This window comes from Zingiber officinale, chromosome 1B (genome assembly GCF_018446385.1).
Source record: "Zingiber officinale cultivar Zhangliang chromosome 1B, Zo_v1.1, whole genome shotgun sequence".
NCBI classification, from domain to species: domain Eukaryota; kingdom Viridiplantae; phylum Streptophyta; class Magnoliopsida; order Zingiberales; family Zingiberaceae; genus Zingiber; species Zingiber officinale.
Genome location: NC_055986.1, coordinates 82465354 through 82483872, shown reverse-complemented (window position 1 = coordinate 82483872; position 18519 = coordinate 82465354). Strand labels below are relative to the sequence as shown.

At 39.6% G+C, this 18519-nt stretch overlaps 1 protein-coding gene and 1 long non-coding RNA gene across 2 annotated transcripts; one reads left to right on the top strand and one right to left on the bottom strand.

The window, feature by feature from the left end:
* The first annotated feature begins 12375 nt into the window (after positions 1-12375).
* Positions 12376-14333, top strand: LOC121968562 (PLASMODESMATA CALLOSE-BINDING PROTEIN 3-like). Its single transcript, XM_042518886.1, has 4 exons — positions 12376-12728; positions 12817-13056; positions 13152-13194; positions 13762-14333. Exons 1-4 carry the CDS (start codon positions 12674-12676, stop codon positions 14000-14002), a joined length of 579 nt encoding a protein of 192 aa, XP_042374820.1. The 5' UTR covers positions 12376-12673; the 3' UTR covers positions 14003-14333.
* On the bottom strand, positions 12486-13765 carry LOC121968569. Its single transcript, XR_006108221.1, has 2 exons — positions 13681-13765; positions 12486-13223 (listed from the first exon to the last, which is right to left on the bottom strand). It is a non-coding gene; the product is annotated as an uncharacterized LOC121968569 (long non-coding RNA).
* Positions 14334-18519: the final 4186 nt, after the last annotated feature.

Below are 18519 nucleotides of genomic sequence, written 5' to 3'. Positions count from 1 at the left end.
TAATGGGTCTGAACCAATAAGATTTTCTTCTAGGGTTCAGGTTTTTCTCTTAGGTTATAGTGATCAAAATTAAAAATTTTAGATAGTCACGGGATAAATTATATGTATTTAGGATTTATAATTTTAGAATTTAGGAGTTGAGTTATAATAGATTTAAGCTAATAAGATTTTTCCTCTAAGATTCAGGTTTACCTTTTAGATTATTATATTCAAGATTAAAAATTTTAAATACTCACAGGGTATAGTGTTTCTTTTTAAAAAAATATTTTTTAAAAAAAATGAATCCAGGCGCCTGAATTCAATCCAGGCATCTGGTACTGTAGCATGCACAATTCCACAGCGTGCAGTCCGTAGCAGAGCACTCCTCTCTCTCTATATATATATATAATTTTTTTAGTTTGTATATCCTTATTCTGCATACTTCTAGGCGCCCAGATGTTTATCTAGATGTCACGATTTTCAAAAGTAAATTGGAACGTCTAGACAGATTAGGAGTGCCTAGGAATGTGCAAGGTATATAATTTTTTATTTGACTAATGCCATCTACAAATAATGAAAGAAAAAATATTATATATTATTCAATAAAAAGTGTTTTTCTTCCGGTAAAAAATGGATTTAAGAACATTGTTATTTGGACGAATCTCAGTGCTTTTTGATCTATTTTGATAGTCTCTAGAAAATTTTTGTAAAGATGAATTATTGTAGAATTAGTGATTCGAAAAATTTCAATATCTCGTATCAATTAAAAGATTAATAATAAATTTACTAAAGTGAATAAATTATTTACAAAGTTTTTGATTGGACGAATGGCTCTATAAATAATGGAGAAATTACTCTAATTGTTTTTTTCATCGTCTTTGCATTCATCCGACTTAACTCATTTGAATGGGATTGGAGTAATCTGAGTACCCTAAATTTTGATATTTGAACAAAGATTTGAGTTAGATTTATTGTTGTATTTGATATGTATTGTGAGTATACAGGATATATGTACAACAAGAAAAGTCTAAGTGTGATCTTGGCAAAAGAGGAAAGTCCAAGGATGAGTCTTGGCGGTGTAAGTCCAAATATGTAGTCTTGGCAACGTAAGTCCAAGTGTGACTTGGCAATGGATGAAGTCTAAGAGTTGAGGAGCTTCTTGGCAAAGGAAGACCCGACAATAAGGACAAGGTCGAAGGAAGCTCCAGAAAGCAAGATGTGAAGGATGGGGAGATATCCGAGGGACGCGAGGCTGATGAATGAGGCTAGAAGGCTAGGTCTAGGTTGGTCGGATGAGGACGAGTGCTGAGTGATTGTACTCGGGGTAAAATCCTATGTTTTTAAGAGTTACTGTAGCAGTACTACAACGACATTGTAGCAGTCGACTGGTTAGTGTAGCAGTCGACTGGTAGCCGACCGTTGGGTAACGGTCGACTTCACTTAAAGGACCAGTCGACTGGTGGCGAGAAAACATTTGTTGTTTTCCTCCCGAACTCTATTTAATAGAATTCGGAGTGTTTGGACATGATTGACGAAATAGAGGTGGTTAACCCCTATTAATAGTCTTCCAAAACCTCTAAGCTCTTCTTGTGATCTAAGAGTGTTTGGATCAAGGTTTTGGTGAGGTTTCTCCACCGAGAAGGAGGTTTGAGCTAGTCGGAGATTTTCGAGGAGTCATCCATCGACGGATTGAGATCGTCCACCTTACGGACAACCGTGGAGTAGGAGCTCTAATCTCCGAACCACGTAAACGCCTTGTGTTACGGTTTGTTTTGTCTTTGCCTATTGTTTATAGGGTTTAGGTTTCTTCTTGTTAATTTGTATTTTGTTTTCCACTGCGTACTAACAAGTGTAGGAAGTGACGATTTGGGTGAGATGCTATTCACCCCCCCTCTAGGGACGTCAAGGTTCCAACAAGTGGTATCATAGCTAGGTGAGCTCTTGTTGGACTAATCGCCAAGAGAGCGGCTAGAGGAAGAAGATGGAGTCGGAGGGACCTCTCGGATAGGACATCCGAATCCCACCTCCATACGAATGCGAGAACTTCGACTATTGGAGGAAGCGCATGGAGATGTGGTTCCAAATGAATTGGAACCAATGGATTGCGTTGGAGGAACCATTTGTTAGGACCAAAATGTAGCTAGAGGGGGGGGGTGAATAGCTCGGTGCGATCTTCGTGCTTGACGTTGCTTGTTTCTTCAAAGATGTGCAGCGGAAATACAAGAAACACTACAACAATGCTAACAAATAGATTTTACTTGGTATCCACCTCACAAGAGGTGACTAATCTAAGGATCCACACACTCACGCACCCTCCACTATGAAAACACTCCTTCTCGGTAACTACCGAAGGCGGAGAAGCCTTACAACCTCACAATACAACAATGAGAAAGAAAGAAGCAAAATACAAATGAATCTTACAAGATTACAATGAAAACCCTAGCTTCTTCTTCTTCTTGTTGCAAATCGCCTCTTGACTTGGATGAGCCTCCAAGAACCTTCAAGAACTGGCGGCGAGGAAGTAAAGATCACTGTGGAGAAGTTCTGTGTTCGTCTGTAGAGAAGAGAGGAAGTCGTATCGAAGAAAACGCTCGCCAACGTCTATATTTGCGTCGACGGTCGAATCCCAATCGATTGGATTGCTCCCAATCGATTGGGGAGGCTTTGGATCGATCAACCGATCGATCCAGAGCGCCTCTGTGCTCTCTGGAATCGCCTTGAATCGATTGCCCGATCGATTCAAGGCTTTTCGAGCGATTTCCAGCGCTCCAATCGATCGCCCGATCGATTGGAGGCTTCAATCGATCAATTGATCGATTCAGAAGCTTACTGTTCACTCAGAAACTCTCCCAATCGATCGACCGATCGATTGGGGAAGTTTCAATCGATTACCCAATCGATTCAGCCCATTTCTGCATGAATTCGCGTCAACCAATCGATCCACTGATCGATTCAACCCCCCAATCGATCAGCCAATCGATTGGGAAGCAAAAATCTGTGCAGAGCTTGAAATTAGCTTCGTTTCGCATCCGAGATCACCTCATTCCGATATCCGAGTCAAAAGTTATGGTCTTCGGAAGTTTACTACGTCCGAACTTCCTAGTTCCATGCCAACTCCCTATTGGACTTACGACCGTTAAGACTTTGGTCAACTTTTGACTCATCTGGACTTTCTCTTTGTGCCAAGTGTCCGGTCCTCCATTACCCACTTAGACTTCCCAACACCAGATGTCCGATCAACCTTGATCCATATGGATTTCCTCGTGCCTGGTTTCACTCACCAGGACTTCCCTTCTGCCTAGCTTCACTCACTAGGTCTTTCACCTGGCTTCACTCACCAGGATTTTCCTTCTGCCTAGCTTCACTCACTAGGTCTTTCACCTGGCTTCACTCACCAGGATTTCCTTCTGCCTGACTTCACTCACCAGGACTTCCAGTCAAGTATCCAATCAACCTTGACCTTCTCGACTCTCCTTTACATCTCAACTGGTCAACCTTGACCAAACGAGAATTGTATCAACAATCTCCCCAAATGAACAACTGCACCTGCATTGTCCATATCATCTAAACCCAATATATTGTCAAACATCAAAACTCAAACCAAGACTCAAGCTTGGTCAACCAGGTCAACCTTGACCTAAAGGATATTGCACCAACACCATTTAAAGCTCCAACGGACAAGAAGGGAAAGCGTCTCCAACGTCGATATTGGACCGAGGAGCAAAGGGAGCAATCGGAGGCGAACAAGGAGGTAACAAGAATTTTAATTAATTTATTACCTCCTAATATAATATTGAATGTAGGTGAATACGAGAATGCAAGCGACTTTTGGAAAAAGGTAATTGAACTTCATGAGAGTCCTACATAAATCCAAGAAAAGGAGGAGCCCAAGGAGAAGGACTCATTGGTCCAAGAAGAGAAGGACCAATCGGATGTTAACACGGGTTCAACATCCGAGAAGGAGAAGGAAGATGAGAAGGTATCATCCACATCTTCAAGGGAGGATGAAGTGGAACCATCCACATCTTCAAGTGAAGAAGAAGAAGAGTAATCCGAGGATGAGGAGGTCTTGGAAGCTCAACCCTCAACCTCAACTTCCAAGAAGAGCGAGAAGAGTCACATCAAATGCTTTGAGTGTGGTAAGATGGGACACTACAAGAGTAGGTGTCCTTCTCTCAAGAAGGTAAAGGAGGTAAACTCTAAACTCACTAAAGTTAATTTAGAAACTAATCTGAGTTGTAGGAAGAAGAAGGAGAAGAAGCATACTTGATGCTTCACATGTGGTGAGTGGGGTCACTACCACACAAGGTGCCCAAGAGGAGGAGAGCTCAAGAAATTGACGCACTTAAGGAAGTGGGAGAAGACGAGAGCTTCAAGGGTAAGGCAGGTAAACCCTAACTTGAATTCAAGTTCAAATTCAAATTCCTCCATGTATGTTAGAAATAATATGAATTATTTACCCATGCATATTAATGGTTTTAGATATAATGATATAAATAGGATTAATGTAAGTGATAACCCTAGAAAATCATTTTCAAATGATAGACCTAAAATAAAACAACCTATCTTGCTTAAGGAGAAGAAGGTAGTTGAAAACCTAAGCATTAATCCCAAGAAGGGGAGACACATGTCTAGGAAGGTGGGTAGGTCTAGTGATGTCCAACGTGGCCATGTTGACTCTAAGGTTAGAACCCTAGAATTGGAAAATCAAGTCTTGAAGGTAAGGCTTGAAGAAATGGAGAAAATCCTAGATAGGTTCATTATTGGACCTAGAGGACTTGACATGTGTTTGGGTAGTCAAAGATACAAAAATATCAAATTAAGTCCCTCCAAGACCAAAAGGAGGTCAAGTGCTAAGGTAGCACATGACATTGGTAAGGGAGGTGTGACCAAGGTTAAGGGAGAGTCATCCAAGGCCAATAAGAAGGAATATGCTAGGGTGACATATAATTACGGTAAGGATGAGGTATCCAAGGTGAAGGACAAGAAGAAACTAACCAAAGACAAGGTGTCTAAGGTTAAGAAGGTGAGTTTTGTAGGTCAAGTGTTATCCAAGGTGCACCGAAGTGGCCTAGCCATAGTGGATGAGTCATCTAGGGAGGTGGATAAGATTAAGAGCTCAAGGGGGAGTTCAAAGAGTATTTGGGGCATATGATAAATGATCTCAAGTGAACCAATATGTGCCAAAGGGATTAGAGATAGATTTGTGTCTCTATTGTAGTTGGTTGGCACAATTGGGTTAAGTTTCATGCATAAAAATATGGCATTGGGGTCATATTGTATGAAAATTAGTTTTTGATGTATAGATACCATATAAACCCATGCTAGGGAAGTATTGTGGTTTAGTATGAGCAGATACATCAAAAGGAAGTCAAAACTATGACTTTAGGTCAAGGGTTCAATTAAACAATTTAGATAGTTTTGAATTTTGTGTCATTCTTGGGATCCATGATAAATATATTTATATATATATTTTTTCCAAGTAGACATGGATAAAATAGACCTCTCCATAAAATTTGAGATTTTTTGGAGATCTGTGGAATTTCTATTGTATTTATAAAGTTGGTCAGAAAAGACTGATTTTTGCAGAAATATGGTACCAGTCGACTGGTAACAATATTTTTGAGCACAAAATGTCTTTGTAAGCTCATTTTGATGAGGGAAGTCGACTGGTTCCGATACCAGTCGACTGGTAACAGTGTATTTCAAACACAGAGGGCTCTGTGAGTGGAAATCGATGGGAGCAGTCGACTGGTACCTAGTGCAGTCGACTGATACCAGCCTGAAAGTGTTTTTCAACACTGTTCTTGACCGTGTTAACTTGTTTAGATGTATGAGATCCATGGGGGATAAATACATGAGTTTAAGGTCAATTTGGATGACAAGTTTTCAACAATTGAGATATTGTTGGAGCTCTTTTTGATGTATGGCAAAGGGGGAGAAATTTATGTTTAGGTGAGAAACCTACACACCTTTGCAAGAAATCCTAGCTAAGGGGAGCTTAGGTGAAGGGGGAGCAATTGTTTAGGCAAAGGGGGAGAAGTTTACCTTTGCGAGAAATCCTAGATCAAGGGGGAGCCTAGGGATTTAGGTTCCATTATTTATGCATGAGTTGATTTACATATTTATTTGCATATGTATTGTTATATTGTTTCCCTAACTTAAACGGGTTGTCAAACATCAAAAAGGGGGAGATTGTTAGAGCAATCTGAGTACCCTAGGTTTTGATGTTTGGATAAAGATTTAAGTTATGTTTATTGTTGTATTTGATATGCATTGTCAGTGTGCAGGATACATGTACAACAAGAAAAGTCCAAGTGTGATCTTAGCAAAGGAGGAAAGTCCAAGGATGAGTCTTGGCGGTGTAAGTCCAAGCATGTAGGCTTGGCAACGTAAGTCCAAGTGTGACTTGACAATGAATGAAGTCTCGGAGGTGAGGAGCTTCTTGGCAAAGGAAGACCCGACAATAAGGACATGACCAAAGGAAGCTCCAGAAGGTAAGACGTGAAGGATGGGGAGACATCCGAGGGAGGCGAGGCTGATGAAGGACGCTAGAAGGCTAGGTCTAGGTTGGTCGGGCGAGGATGAATGCTGAGTGATTGTACTCGAGGAAAAATCCTATGTTTTTAGGAGTTATTATAGCAGTACTGTAGCGACACTATAGCAGTACTGCAGCGACATTGTAGCAGTCGACTGGTTACTGTAGCAGTCGACTGGTACACTGTGGCAGTAGACTGGTAGCCGACCATTGGGTACCGGTTGACTTCACTTAAAGGATCAGTCGACTAGTGCATACACCAATCGATTGGTAGCGGGAGAACACTTGGTGTTTTCCTCCCGAACTCTATTTAATAGAGTTCGGGGTGCTTGGGCATGGTTGAAGAAATAAATGTGGTCAACCCCTATTAGTAGTATTTCAAAGCCTCCAAGTTCTTCTTGTGATCTAAGAGTATTTGGATCAAGGTTGTGGTATGGTTTCTCCACCGAGAATGAGGTTTGAGCTAGTCGGAGGTTTCCGGGGAGTCATCCACCGACGGATTGGGATCGTCCAGCTTACGGACAGCCGTTGAGTAGAAGCTCTAATCTCCGAACCACGTAAACGCCTTGTGTTACGGTTTGTTTTGGTTTGTTTTGTCTTTGCCTATTGTTTATAGGGTTTAAGTTTCTTCTTGTTAGTTTGTATTTTATTTTCCGCTGCGTACTAACAAGTGTAGGAAGCGACGATTTGGGTGAGATGCTATTCACCCCCCTTCTAGCGACGTCAAGGTCCTAATAGTTTCCACGTCATCAATTGAAAACAATTTTTATTATTACTCCCTTCCTGCCATCAGACGATCTTGAGCCCCACGACCAAACCAATGGCAGAGATGCGCTGTAACGGGCTCTGCTCATTTCCATCGCCATATCATAAGATTCGTTACCAAACTTGGTTGGAGCAATGAAGAGAGTGAGAGCGAGCGACTTCCACAGAGTGCTTGCGTCGTGGTTGTTCATAGAACGCAAGCCCTAAGCCCATTTTGGGAGAGCAGAGGAACCTTACGCCTAGCTCGGGGACGATTGAGTCTGTCACCATTTCCACCGCCGTCGCCGCCAATCTGTGCCAGCATACATAGCTTGATAGGCTGAGCTTTAAATTAATAATTTCTTCTCTTTAATTTGTTTTTTCTCTCTTTTAGAGTTCACAAGTGTTTTAGGAATATATTTTAGGGAAATCAAAATATAAGAGGGTGTCCCTTATTTTTTAGAATCACCATAGTTTAGGAATCTTTAATTTTTTTTATCAAAGGCATTCCATCCCTCCCCCCCCTCTCTCTATATATATTATCCAATTACTTTTTATTATTATCTATCGCATATTTTGGTAACCTAAATTTTGAACCAAGGGTGCATTGTAACAGTAATTACAAACTTCTAATAATTATGATTTCATAGTTGTTACAATATAAATATAGATAAACTTTAAGAGGTTATAACTTTTAACTTGGATTAAATTAAGAAACACTCGTTCAGAGATCTACATTTGTTACTAAGTGTAACATGAAATGGCCCAGTCTTAAATCTAAAAAACATCGTTTAAAACTTTTTCAAAGGCTCCAAAAAAATTAGTTATCTTTATAATTAAGATTATTTTCCATGTAATAGCAATTACGAAACTATCGCTACTACAATTATCATAGTTATAGTAACTACTAGCAGGTATGAAATCATAATTATTATAATTATAAGTTACAACTGTTGTAGTTGTAACATATATAAAATCGTAATTATTACGACTACAAGCTGCAATTGTTGTAATTGTAATAATTATGAAATTATAGCTGCTACAATATGTGTAGCAACTATAGTTTTGTAGTTACTATAATACGTAATTCAAGATTTAGATAGAAGATATAAATGAGATAATAATAGAAATAACAATGGAGAATAATTGTATCATTTTATATGGGATGAGGATGTCCTTTAATAAAAAATCAAAATAAGATGTGCTTTTGATAATTGAAAAAGAAATGACGTCTTCTTAATTTTTACTCTATATTTTACTTATTATATATAATAAAATATTTAAAATATATTAGAATATATAAATTATTAAAAAATTTATAAATAATGAATTCAAATACTTTAAATCCAATTTGAGAAATATGAACCCATAAACATATGAATGAACGATATGTATACATGCATAAGAAAGAGTAATTAAAGAAATTAAAATATAATCAAAATTTATGATTAATTGAAATACAGATGGCACATCATTAGCAAATGGAGCGGATTAAAAAGTCCTTAGACCCTATAACACTCAGATTCAACTACATTAAAAAAAAACATCTCTATCAAAATTTAAAGAAAACAGATCTCGATTTAGATGGAGTAAAAAAATCTTTAAGTCTCGATTCTCGATCAAATGAAGGAGCTTTAAATTGTCAAAGAAAACGTATTATATCATCAATTCACCACCTATTAACATCACCACATCTTGATGTGTCTGTGTTGTAAATTTTTTTAAACTTATTTTGTTTTACTACTTGTGAATTAAAGGGAGCTTTAAAAAAAATTGGTCCTCTGTACGCTTGGTTTGGGTCCTTAGACAATTTGATGTTTGCCATCCAAACTGGTTTCATGTTGATCCTTTCAAACTTGTAGTCGCCTTGTATCATCATCATCTTGATCCTTTAATTTCAAACTTTTCTTGGGATGTGCCGGCACCATTCTTGGGGATTGTAACACTTGTCATAATTTTATTCCCATTGCGTTCAAAAGCTTCACCTACTTCTATCTTTCTTTCTTTGGCATGAATATTTGTCGAGAAGGAAGGTAGTACCATATCAAAAGCCAGCAAATGAGTATCAAGACGGTTCTCTTTTCAGATTAGTGAGCAGATGGAATGTTCTTAGTAATTTATAGGTAAAATCGATAATTTCCTTTCTCTTTACATCTAGTATCTAGAATTACCAAGAATTGTTGATATTATATAATTTTGAAGAGCAATGATATGTTCAAAGAAAAAAACTTAAAAAATTTTACTCAAGGATAGACACATAAAATGATAGGATCCAAAAAAGTGAAAAACAAAAAAAATAAAAGAAACTCAAGTGAGTGGAAAATGGTGGCAGAAAAATTCAAGTGAGTAGAAAACAAATATGGTGGCAGAAAAATGACTACTCATCCCCACGCACGTGTTAATTCATCACAGAGAAGTATTTATCTCGATTATGTCAAAATTTGAACCCTAGATCTCATGATGACAGTACCTCATATGTTAATTATTAGATCGTCTCAAAAAGATGAATAGAAAACAAATATGCCTCAGCATAAGATTGTCTCCAAGTTGCAACAAGGCTTGGAAAGCGTAAGATGGTGACTTTTTATAGCGCTTGTGCTTCAGGTTCAGTGCAATGTTCATTCTTTTTCTAAGAAACATAATTTCAGTGTGTTATAATCTGATGATGTGATTCTTTTTTCTCTAGTATGGCATAGTATGATTGGAATCTTATAACTGTAGATTGATGGGAAATGTTAGTTTATTAACCAATATGGTGTGTATTTTGCAGATCGTTTATGAAGGATTTTATGGTTGTTCTTTGAGTAGGTACATGATGAAGCTGGAGCTATGAAAGATGACCCATCAATTCATGGAAAAGGCCAATACTGACAATTCAACTAATGCATCAATTTGGTCCTTGGCAATTGACAGGCACAAACTGTGTCCTGATATCTTTCCAGAAGCTACAATTATTGTTTGTTGTAATGAGGTCGCTGATCAGTCACTTGATTGAGGTACTCCGTGTCATCATATGGATTTATACGTTAGTATAAGTTCATCCATTCAAAATTTATTATTATTATTATTATTATTTTTTAGATATTCAATTTTTTAACCAATATAATTAATCCTAGGTAATTGATCCGTTCTATAGAAGTTTTCTATTTACCATCAAGTAAATCAAGAAGCGCTCACATAGGTTCATCCAAATAATAAATCGGGGAGTGCTTAGAAATTTTCCACTAATCATAAGGGTAAATCGAAAAACATTTCTAGCCAACCGTCCATCAACTCAATATTCTTAGATCAACTGTCCATTAAGAAAAAATTATCAATTAATTTGTTAAAGTTAAGACTCAATATTTAGATATCTAAAAAATTTAAAAGGTATCCTGTTGCTCCACCATCGCTTAGGGCAAAATCTACCTCTTAATTGAAGATTGATCTATCTGTTTTAGATAATGTAGATGGATTTATGTGGATCAACATGTATCAGGAAATATCGGAGTTGTTTGGCAAAGCTATGCTTAAGTCAGTTTTTCATCCGTGGAGGCTTGAGATAAAATAAAAAAATGATAGAAGAAAATTAGAGTGAGAATCCCTTCTCATTGACGATTTTATCTTTTGTAGATGATTAGTCCTCTTAACCTATGAAATGTCTACTCCATTATGTTTTTTTTATTTATTTTGGTTACTTACTACAACTAGGGATGCCTATTAGTCGGATTTAATTTGGATTTAATTTCTTTCAGCTTTATCCTCATTTATTATATTCATCTCTATTCTCGTCTCTATCCCATCGAATTTTTAATTTTCATCTTCATCTTTATATTCATCATGGATTGAATATACATCCTCACAATTATACCCATCATAAGATGGGATATCTTTTATATTAATATTTTTCTTCATTCAATCAGACTACCATAAAGCTTATCAAAATTAATATTATATCAAAAAAATATATAATTAAATAAAAAAAACATTTATAATCTTACTCTTAATTTAATCATATTCAATACAAATACATTAAATATCAAAAAGAATTTTAGAAAACAAATTATATATATATATATATATATATATATACACACACGGATATAGATAAAATTCTATTAGATCCGCTTCATACCCAACAATTATCTGAATACGCATATATCCGATTATCTAATTATGTAATAAAGTTTAGAAAAATTCCTCCATGCTCTCTTTCATTTGGACGGATATCAAATTCTTCATTAAATTAAGAGCAAATTGTCATTTATTGCTGCACCCCTACAAGGATGCCTGATTAGAGATAGTCGAGGGCTCAAGCCAACGAAACTAGGCCGAGGGGCTATAGAAAGCCTAGGATGCTCAGAGGGACTAGTCGGGTACAAAGCTCGAGAATGACCCTGAGTGGGGTTAACTCGAGGTGTCAAACCAAGGGTGTTCAGGCAATCGAGCACTAGGAATGCTACGTCACGGTGCTCTTATCATTGAGCACTCTAATACCTATTTAGGGTGTTTGGGCTACTGAACACTTGATATCAAGTTGAGAATCTTGGGCTATCAAGCACTTGATGTCGAGTTGGGGTGCTTGGGGCCACCGAACACTTGAGATGCCATTCTAAGCGCTCGGGTTGTTGAGTCCTTGGGCATCAAGCTATAGTGCTAGTTCTATTGAGAGCTTGAGTCACACTAGCGATTCAAGAGTTCAGGTCAAACCGAAAGTTCGACTGATGTCATGTATATTGATAATGCTAACGTGAGCAACATGAAGTTGGGGGCTGACCTAGAAGGGATCAGATCACTTTCTCAAAGGCAGGGATCCTCTAGTCCTGGATCTCTGGATCAATCTTGGTCCCTTGTTCATTTATTGGTTGGATGGACTGGATCTCACCTGTTTAACAGGTGGGATCTAATCCACCTATCCAATGAATGAATAAAGATTCTTTTGATCTAAATTTTTTTGGATCAGATGTTCTGACCTTCTTTCTCAAGGGTATCTGTAACTACACTCCACGATTAGGTTGTATTTGACCTTTTTGCAGAACATTGCTCTTGAGGAGCCTCTGCTGTTGCTGTGTTTTTGAGAGGGGTGCTATTATTCATATACATCGTCAAATAATATTATAATGTGGTTACATCAATGTAATTGTGAGTGAACAAGCAACAGAGAGAAGGTTAATTCGAGCGACTGACTTCTCTTAGTTTTGGAGATTCGAGCACCAAAATTATGGGAGCAACAGAAAGAAGATTATGAGCCCCTCAAACTGTAAGTTGGGTGTTACAATAGATAGAGCTGTAACTGAGCATGTTGTAATAAATATGCAGAGAATTATGGATGTTACAACTGCCATTGCTCAGTAGCTCTCTATCAATAGAGACAGCAGAACGAAGCAAAGCTTTGGAGGTTCCTCCATCTCTCTTCCCTTTGCCCTCCCAATCATGGCTGCCTTCTTACTTCTCCTCCTCATTCCTCTCTCCTCTCTTAGCCCTTCAGGTAGTTAACCTCTACATCAGCATTCCCTATTTCTTCCTTCTTCAAATCGTGTTTCCTTTCTTCTTCTTCTTTTCCTTTGTTTTTTCAGATGCTGCTTGGTGCGTCTGTAGATCTGACATGAGCACCACTGCCCTGCAAAAGACACTGGACTTCGCTTGTGGAGCTGGAGCTGACTGCACTCCCATTCTCCAAAATGGAGCTTGTTACAATCCCAACACAGTGCTCGCTCACTGCTCCTACGCTGCCAACAGCTACTACCAAAGGAAGGGGCAGGCACAGGACGCCTGTGATTTCAGTGGCACGGCTGTGCTTTCCTCGACTGACCCTGGTGAGTCACTCAATCCCAATGCATCTCCTTCACTACTTTCTTCTTCTTCTTCTTTTTTTCTTCTTCTTCTTATGATCCATATGCATCTTCTTCAGGGGTTGCAGGAGGAAATGGCTGCAGCTACACTGCAACTCCCAGGTATTTACTTCTTTTTGTTTTTTCCTACCCTTATTTTGGTCAGAAATTGCATAGTGTGAGAACTTTTGTTCCTTTGAAGCAAAAGACTTCAAATCTGAGAAAATTCAAAGTTTTTTTTTATCTCATTCATCTAGATTTAACATAAATTAATTATACAATAATAATCATAAAACTATATCCCATCAATAAATTTTATTTTATTTGATTATTGTTAATTAATTTTATTTTTATTTTGAATGTCTAAGTATATATTTATTGTATGTTTGCATATCTATTTTTAACATTGTCATAAATCTCATCTTGTATTCAGATCTAATATTCATTTTCATATAGTATAACAGATCTAATCATCTCCTTTTAGATTTTAGAAATATTTAATTTTATGATAAAAAAAAACAATTTTCATTTCAATCATTCTATTTATATTTGATGTAAGACATCATTCATTTATCATAAACTAAATATGAAAAAAGATATTTGTGAAACCTTGAAAGTTACGTTCTTGAGCATGTTCTTTAGATGTGTATCAAAACAGCTCTAACTCTATCGTGTCCCGCATGGCATCAGTGCTTTAGGCTCCTCAACGACTCCAACCACTCCAGAAGGCGCTAGTAGCATGCCAACAAACTCTAGCTCATTCACTCCCAGCACCACCACAGGGACTGGAGGGGTGTTCGGAGTTGTCCCCACAGGTACTGGGAACTTTGATGCCAGTGATGCAGCCCTGCTTCCAAACAAAATGCTGATTATGCCTTCTCTCCTCTTCATGTTCACTGCCCTCTTTGCCTCTCTTGAGAATTTCATCTGAACTGAGAAGGTGGGTGGGGTGGTTCATGACTTCACGGTTGGTGTGTGGATCCATGGGATTTTGTTGTTTTGTGGCAAAGAAAAGACTTTGATTCCTTTTGGGTGATTGGTGGGTGTTGTGGATGGGGAAGAGTGGCAATGTAATTGTATTGTTCTTCACATATGGTCCCTTGTATTGATTGTCAGCTAGGGACGCTGTTATAGATTAGTGTTCATATGGGGGATGCTTGCATTGATCAGCCTCCTTTATCGGTCAATGTAAACTTTGGTTAGCTGACATTCCTCCCCAATTTGGGTTTTATTGGCCATATATATGTGGTCGTTGAGTACTCTAAATTCGACCACGTACGGTTTAGAACCCACGATTTAACAATTTGGAATTGTCAGTTTGATGGTTCTTAAAACATCCATCCTTAATCTTAATCGTCTAAGAAAATTATATAGTTATAATTTACGATTCAGAACAAACAATTCATAGTTGATTATTATTATTATTATTATTATTTTAAAATATATTTAAAATTTATAAAAAAAATCAATGATTAAAATCACGTCCAATCGTCAGAACTAACTCGTTGACCTAGTTATGAGTCCGGTTTGGACCAGGCTAGGGGCTGAGGCTATACATATATAATTGTACTACTAAACAAATTATATTTTTGATAAATTTATTATTGGATACAAATATTTTTTATAAATTCAATATTAAATGAATAAAATTAGACTATTAATATTAATTAAAAGAGTTAAATAAGATTAAATAAAATAATTCAAAACAAATAGATTGTATTTTCTATTTAGAATAGTCCTATATAATTTTTTTAAAAAAAATTAATTTTAATAGAAAAGTTTAATAGTCACACATCAATCATGATAAATTAATTGAAATTTTAATTTTAATAAAAAAGTAAAATATATTAATTAATATTAAATATTACAATATTCAACACTTAATTGAATCGCCGAATGGCCCGAATCAACAGATAATTTTAAAATTAAATTTTTTTAAAAAAACTGACAATTGATCGTCTCGTCGATTCAACAGTTAACAAGCCCCTTGAATCATACCTGACCCGACTCCTATGTAATCGGGTAACTGACATGTTAATTCAATTACGGATCCAGATCAAGTCTGATTCAGATTTAGCCTAGGGTCGAGTCTAGTTGAATCTTTAAAAGAATCTATTAAAATATTATTATTTAATGAGTCGAATATGATTTGTTGTGCAAAGATAAATTAGATTTGGAGGTTCAAATGAGCTCTAGATGATGCCAGTCAATTCAAGGTATAGGCCTATGCCTGCAGCCCTACTACATAGGCCCCCAATTATAGTGCGACCTTGATTTTAAATATTTAAAATTTTATTCATATTCATTTGTTTTTAAAGGCCTATTTTTAATTTTAGATAATTTTAATTTTATTTGTTATAGATTTTTAAAAATAAATTTTAATTATATATTTTATTTTTAAACCTAATCAACTTTTTTTTTCCGTATTGATCTCCCAAAAATATATGTGCTCATAGTCGTTTATCTCTAGTCCTACCCTTTTTTTATCGATGTCCCACGTACCCCTTTCCTGTTACTTGTAATATGCGTCTTTCCTTTTTTTTTTTTTTTTTTTTTTTTTTTTTAAGGGTTCACGGACCTTTTTCCTTCTTTGTGCTATTCTCTCACACGATGACCTTCAAATTCTATTCGTATTTTTTAATGAAAAAAATTTAGATTTTGTATTTGACATGTTAGTTTTGGTAGATTATTTTTATGAATCATAGTATTTAATTTGACATGATTATTAACAAAATTTGATATTTAGTAGTAAAGAAAGAGAATTGTCTTATATTTTATTTCTACCAAACATCCCTAATCCTGTCTGAATCGATGAATCAACGGACGTTGGGCACGTGACGCTCTCCTTCTCGCTGACGTAGATCTTCGGCCGGTCGGACGGCGATCCGGCGAACCTGCAAAGAAGTCGGGCCGGGAAGGGGTTCACGGCGACGACCCTCCGACGCTCAAGTCAGGCAAGTGGGCAACAAAGAGGTGGCTTCGAATATCTAAGAATGCATACCTCCGGCGAAGTATGAAGGCTCTTATATAGAGCTGTGGGGAGGCTCGGGCACACCTACTGAGGCGTACACGTGTCCTGGTACCATACCTTAGCATGAGCTTGTCAGAGGAATATGCCTGACACCATACTATACAGTCTGATCACCTCTTTGATGGGACAGCAGGTCCTTCCGTCGTACGATTTTATGTATGGCCTGGTCGTCGAACATGCCTGCTGTCAGAAAATGATGTTCCCTAATGTCCCATTGCCTTTGTCTCCTTTTTCCTGACGCCAAGCATTCATCCGTTCGGCAGGCATAGGTCCGACCGGGCGTAAGTATCGGTCTGACCGGGTGCTCAGCTGAGAGTGTTCCACAGCAACGATGCTTTATGCTTCAGCCGAGCGGGCTATCCGCTCGGCCCGGTGAACCTTTTCACTATGAGCGTCGGAAACCCGCCCATGGTCGGGTTGCCTTCTGTCCGGCCCGGGAAGCTCCTGGCTGAATGTCAGGTCGGCGCGGCATCCTTCCGTTCGGCCCGGCATGCTTTCGTTCGGCCCGGCAGGCTTCCGTTCGACCCGGCATGCTTCCGTTCGGCGCGGCATCCTTCCGTTCGGCCCGGCACCCTTCCGTTCGGCCCAGCACCCTTCCGTTCGGCACGGCATGCTTCCGTTCGGCCCGGCATCCTTCCGTTCGGCGCGGCATCCTTCCGTTCGGTCCGGCATGCTTCCGTTCGGCCCGGCATGCTTCCGTTCGGCGCGAACTTGGGGTTGACCTCCACGTGTCTTTGACCCTCCGCCCATGAGGGTCCCCCGTCCTTGCCACCGGATCACATGCCTCCCCTTCAAGTCTAGTCGAAGGAGGCGCATAGTCCGACTGACTGGACGCCCGTAGTGCCGGCACGACTCTCGATTTTTAACGTCGGAGCTTGACGGTCTTCCGCTTGGAGGGTTTATAGTCGTCGGCTCGACTCTCGATTTTTAACGTCGGAGCTCGACGGTCTTCCACTCGGAGGGTTTATAGTCACCGGCTCGTCTCTCGATTTTTAACGTCGGAGCTCGACGACCTTCCGCTCGGGGGGTTTATAGACGCCGGCTCGTCTCTCGATTTTTAACGTCGGAGCTCGACGGTCTTCCGCTCGGAGGGTTTATAGACGCCGGCTCGTCTCTCGATTTTTAACGTCGGAGCTCGACGGTCTTCCGCTCGGAGGGTTTATAGACGCCGGCTCGTCTCTCGATTTTTAACGTCGGAGCTCGACGGCCTTCCGCTCGGATGATTTATAGACGCCGGCTCGTCTCTCAATTTTTAACGTCGGAGCTCGACGGTCTTCCGCTCGGAGGGTTTATAGACGCCGGCTCGTCTCTCGATTTTTAACGTCGGAGCTCGACGGTCTTCCGCTCCGAGGGTTTATAGACGCCGGTTCGTCTCTCGATTTTTAACGTCGGAGCTCGACGGTCTTCCGCTCGGAGGGTTTATAGACGCCGGCTCGTCTCTCGATTTTTAACGTCGGAGCTCGACGGTCTTCCGCTCGGAGGGTTTATAGACGCCGGCTCGTCTCTCGATATTTAACGTCGAAGCTCGACGACCTTCCGCTCGGAGGGTTTATAGACGCCGGCTCGTCTCTCGATTTTTAACGTCGGAGCTCGACGGTCTTCCGCTCGGAGGGTTTATAGACGCCGGCTCGTCTCTCGATTTTTAACGTCGGAACTCGACGGTCTTCCGCTCGGAGGGTTTATAGACGCCGGCTCGTCTCTCGATTTTTAACGTCGGAGCTCGACGGCCTTCAAGGCTAATTTCAACACGGTCCGAGCAGCACGTGGTCTTCGTGTAGTCGGCCGTTCGACCAATAATTCCAAAATGCGTTTTATCACTTTGCATCCTGCATTAAAAGGACACAGGCGACCAAGACACACATAAAATGAATTACATCGGCGCACCTTTCACCCAGCTCGGTACGGCTGGAGGTGGTTCGCTCGGCCATCCTCTTTCCCCATGAATGCCGATCGGATCGTTATCTCGGCCCCTTGGTGAGATGTTCTCCGGTCGGAACTCGGCTTCCGCTCGGCCTCCTGACTCTGACGTCGCTTGTTGCTCCATCCGCTCGGCTTGCGCCTTCTGTTTCTGTTGCTCCACAAGCTTAGCCGCTCTTGCCTCGATCAGAGCGTCGAGCTCCTCCCTGGAGAACATCACCGTATGCGGTCGTCCAGCTTCGTCCATTGCTTCTGCTTGGATGCAGGTGCGTTCCCACAGACGGCGCCAAATTGATCCTGTCCGAATCGATGAATCAACGGACGCTGGGCATGTGGCGCTCTCCTTCTCGCTGACGTAGATCTTCGGCCGGTCGGACGGCGCTCCGGCGAACCTGCAAAGAAGTCGGGCCGGGAAGGGGTTCCCGGCGACGACCCTCCGACGCTCAAGTCAGGCAAGTGGGCAACAAAGAGGTGGCTTTGAATATCTAAAATGCATACTT

Coding starts and splice junctions, on each gene's coding strand:
- LOC121968562 (XM_042518886.1), top strand. CDS start 12,674: ATGGCTGCCTTCTTACTTCTCCTCCTCATTCCTCTCTCCTCTCTTAGC. Junction 13,057..13,151: donor GCTTTCCTCGACTGACCCTG/GTGAGTCACTCA, acceptor CATCTTCTTCAG/GGGTTGCAGGAGGAAATGGC. Junction 13,195..13,761: donor AGCTACACTGCAACTCCCAG/GTATTTACTTCT, acceptor GCATGGCATCAG/TGCTTTAGGCTCCTCAACGA.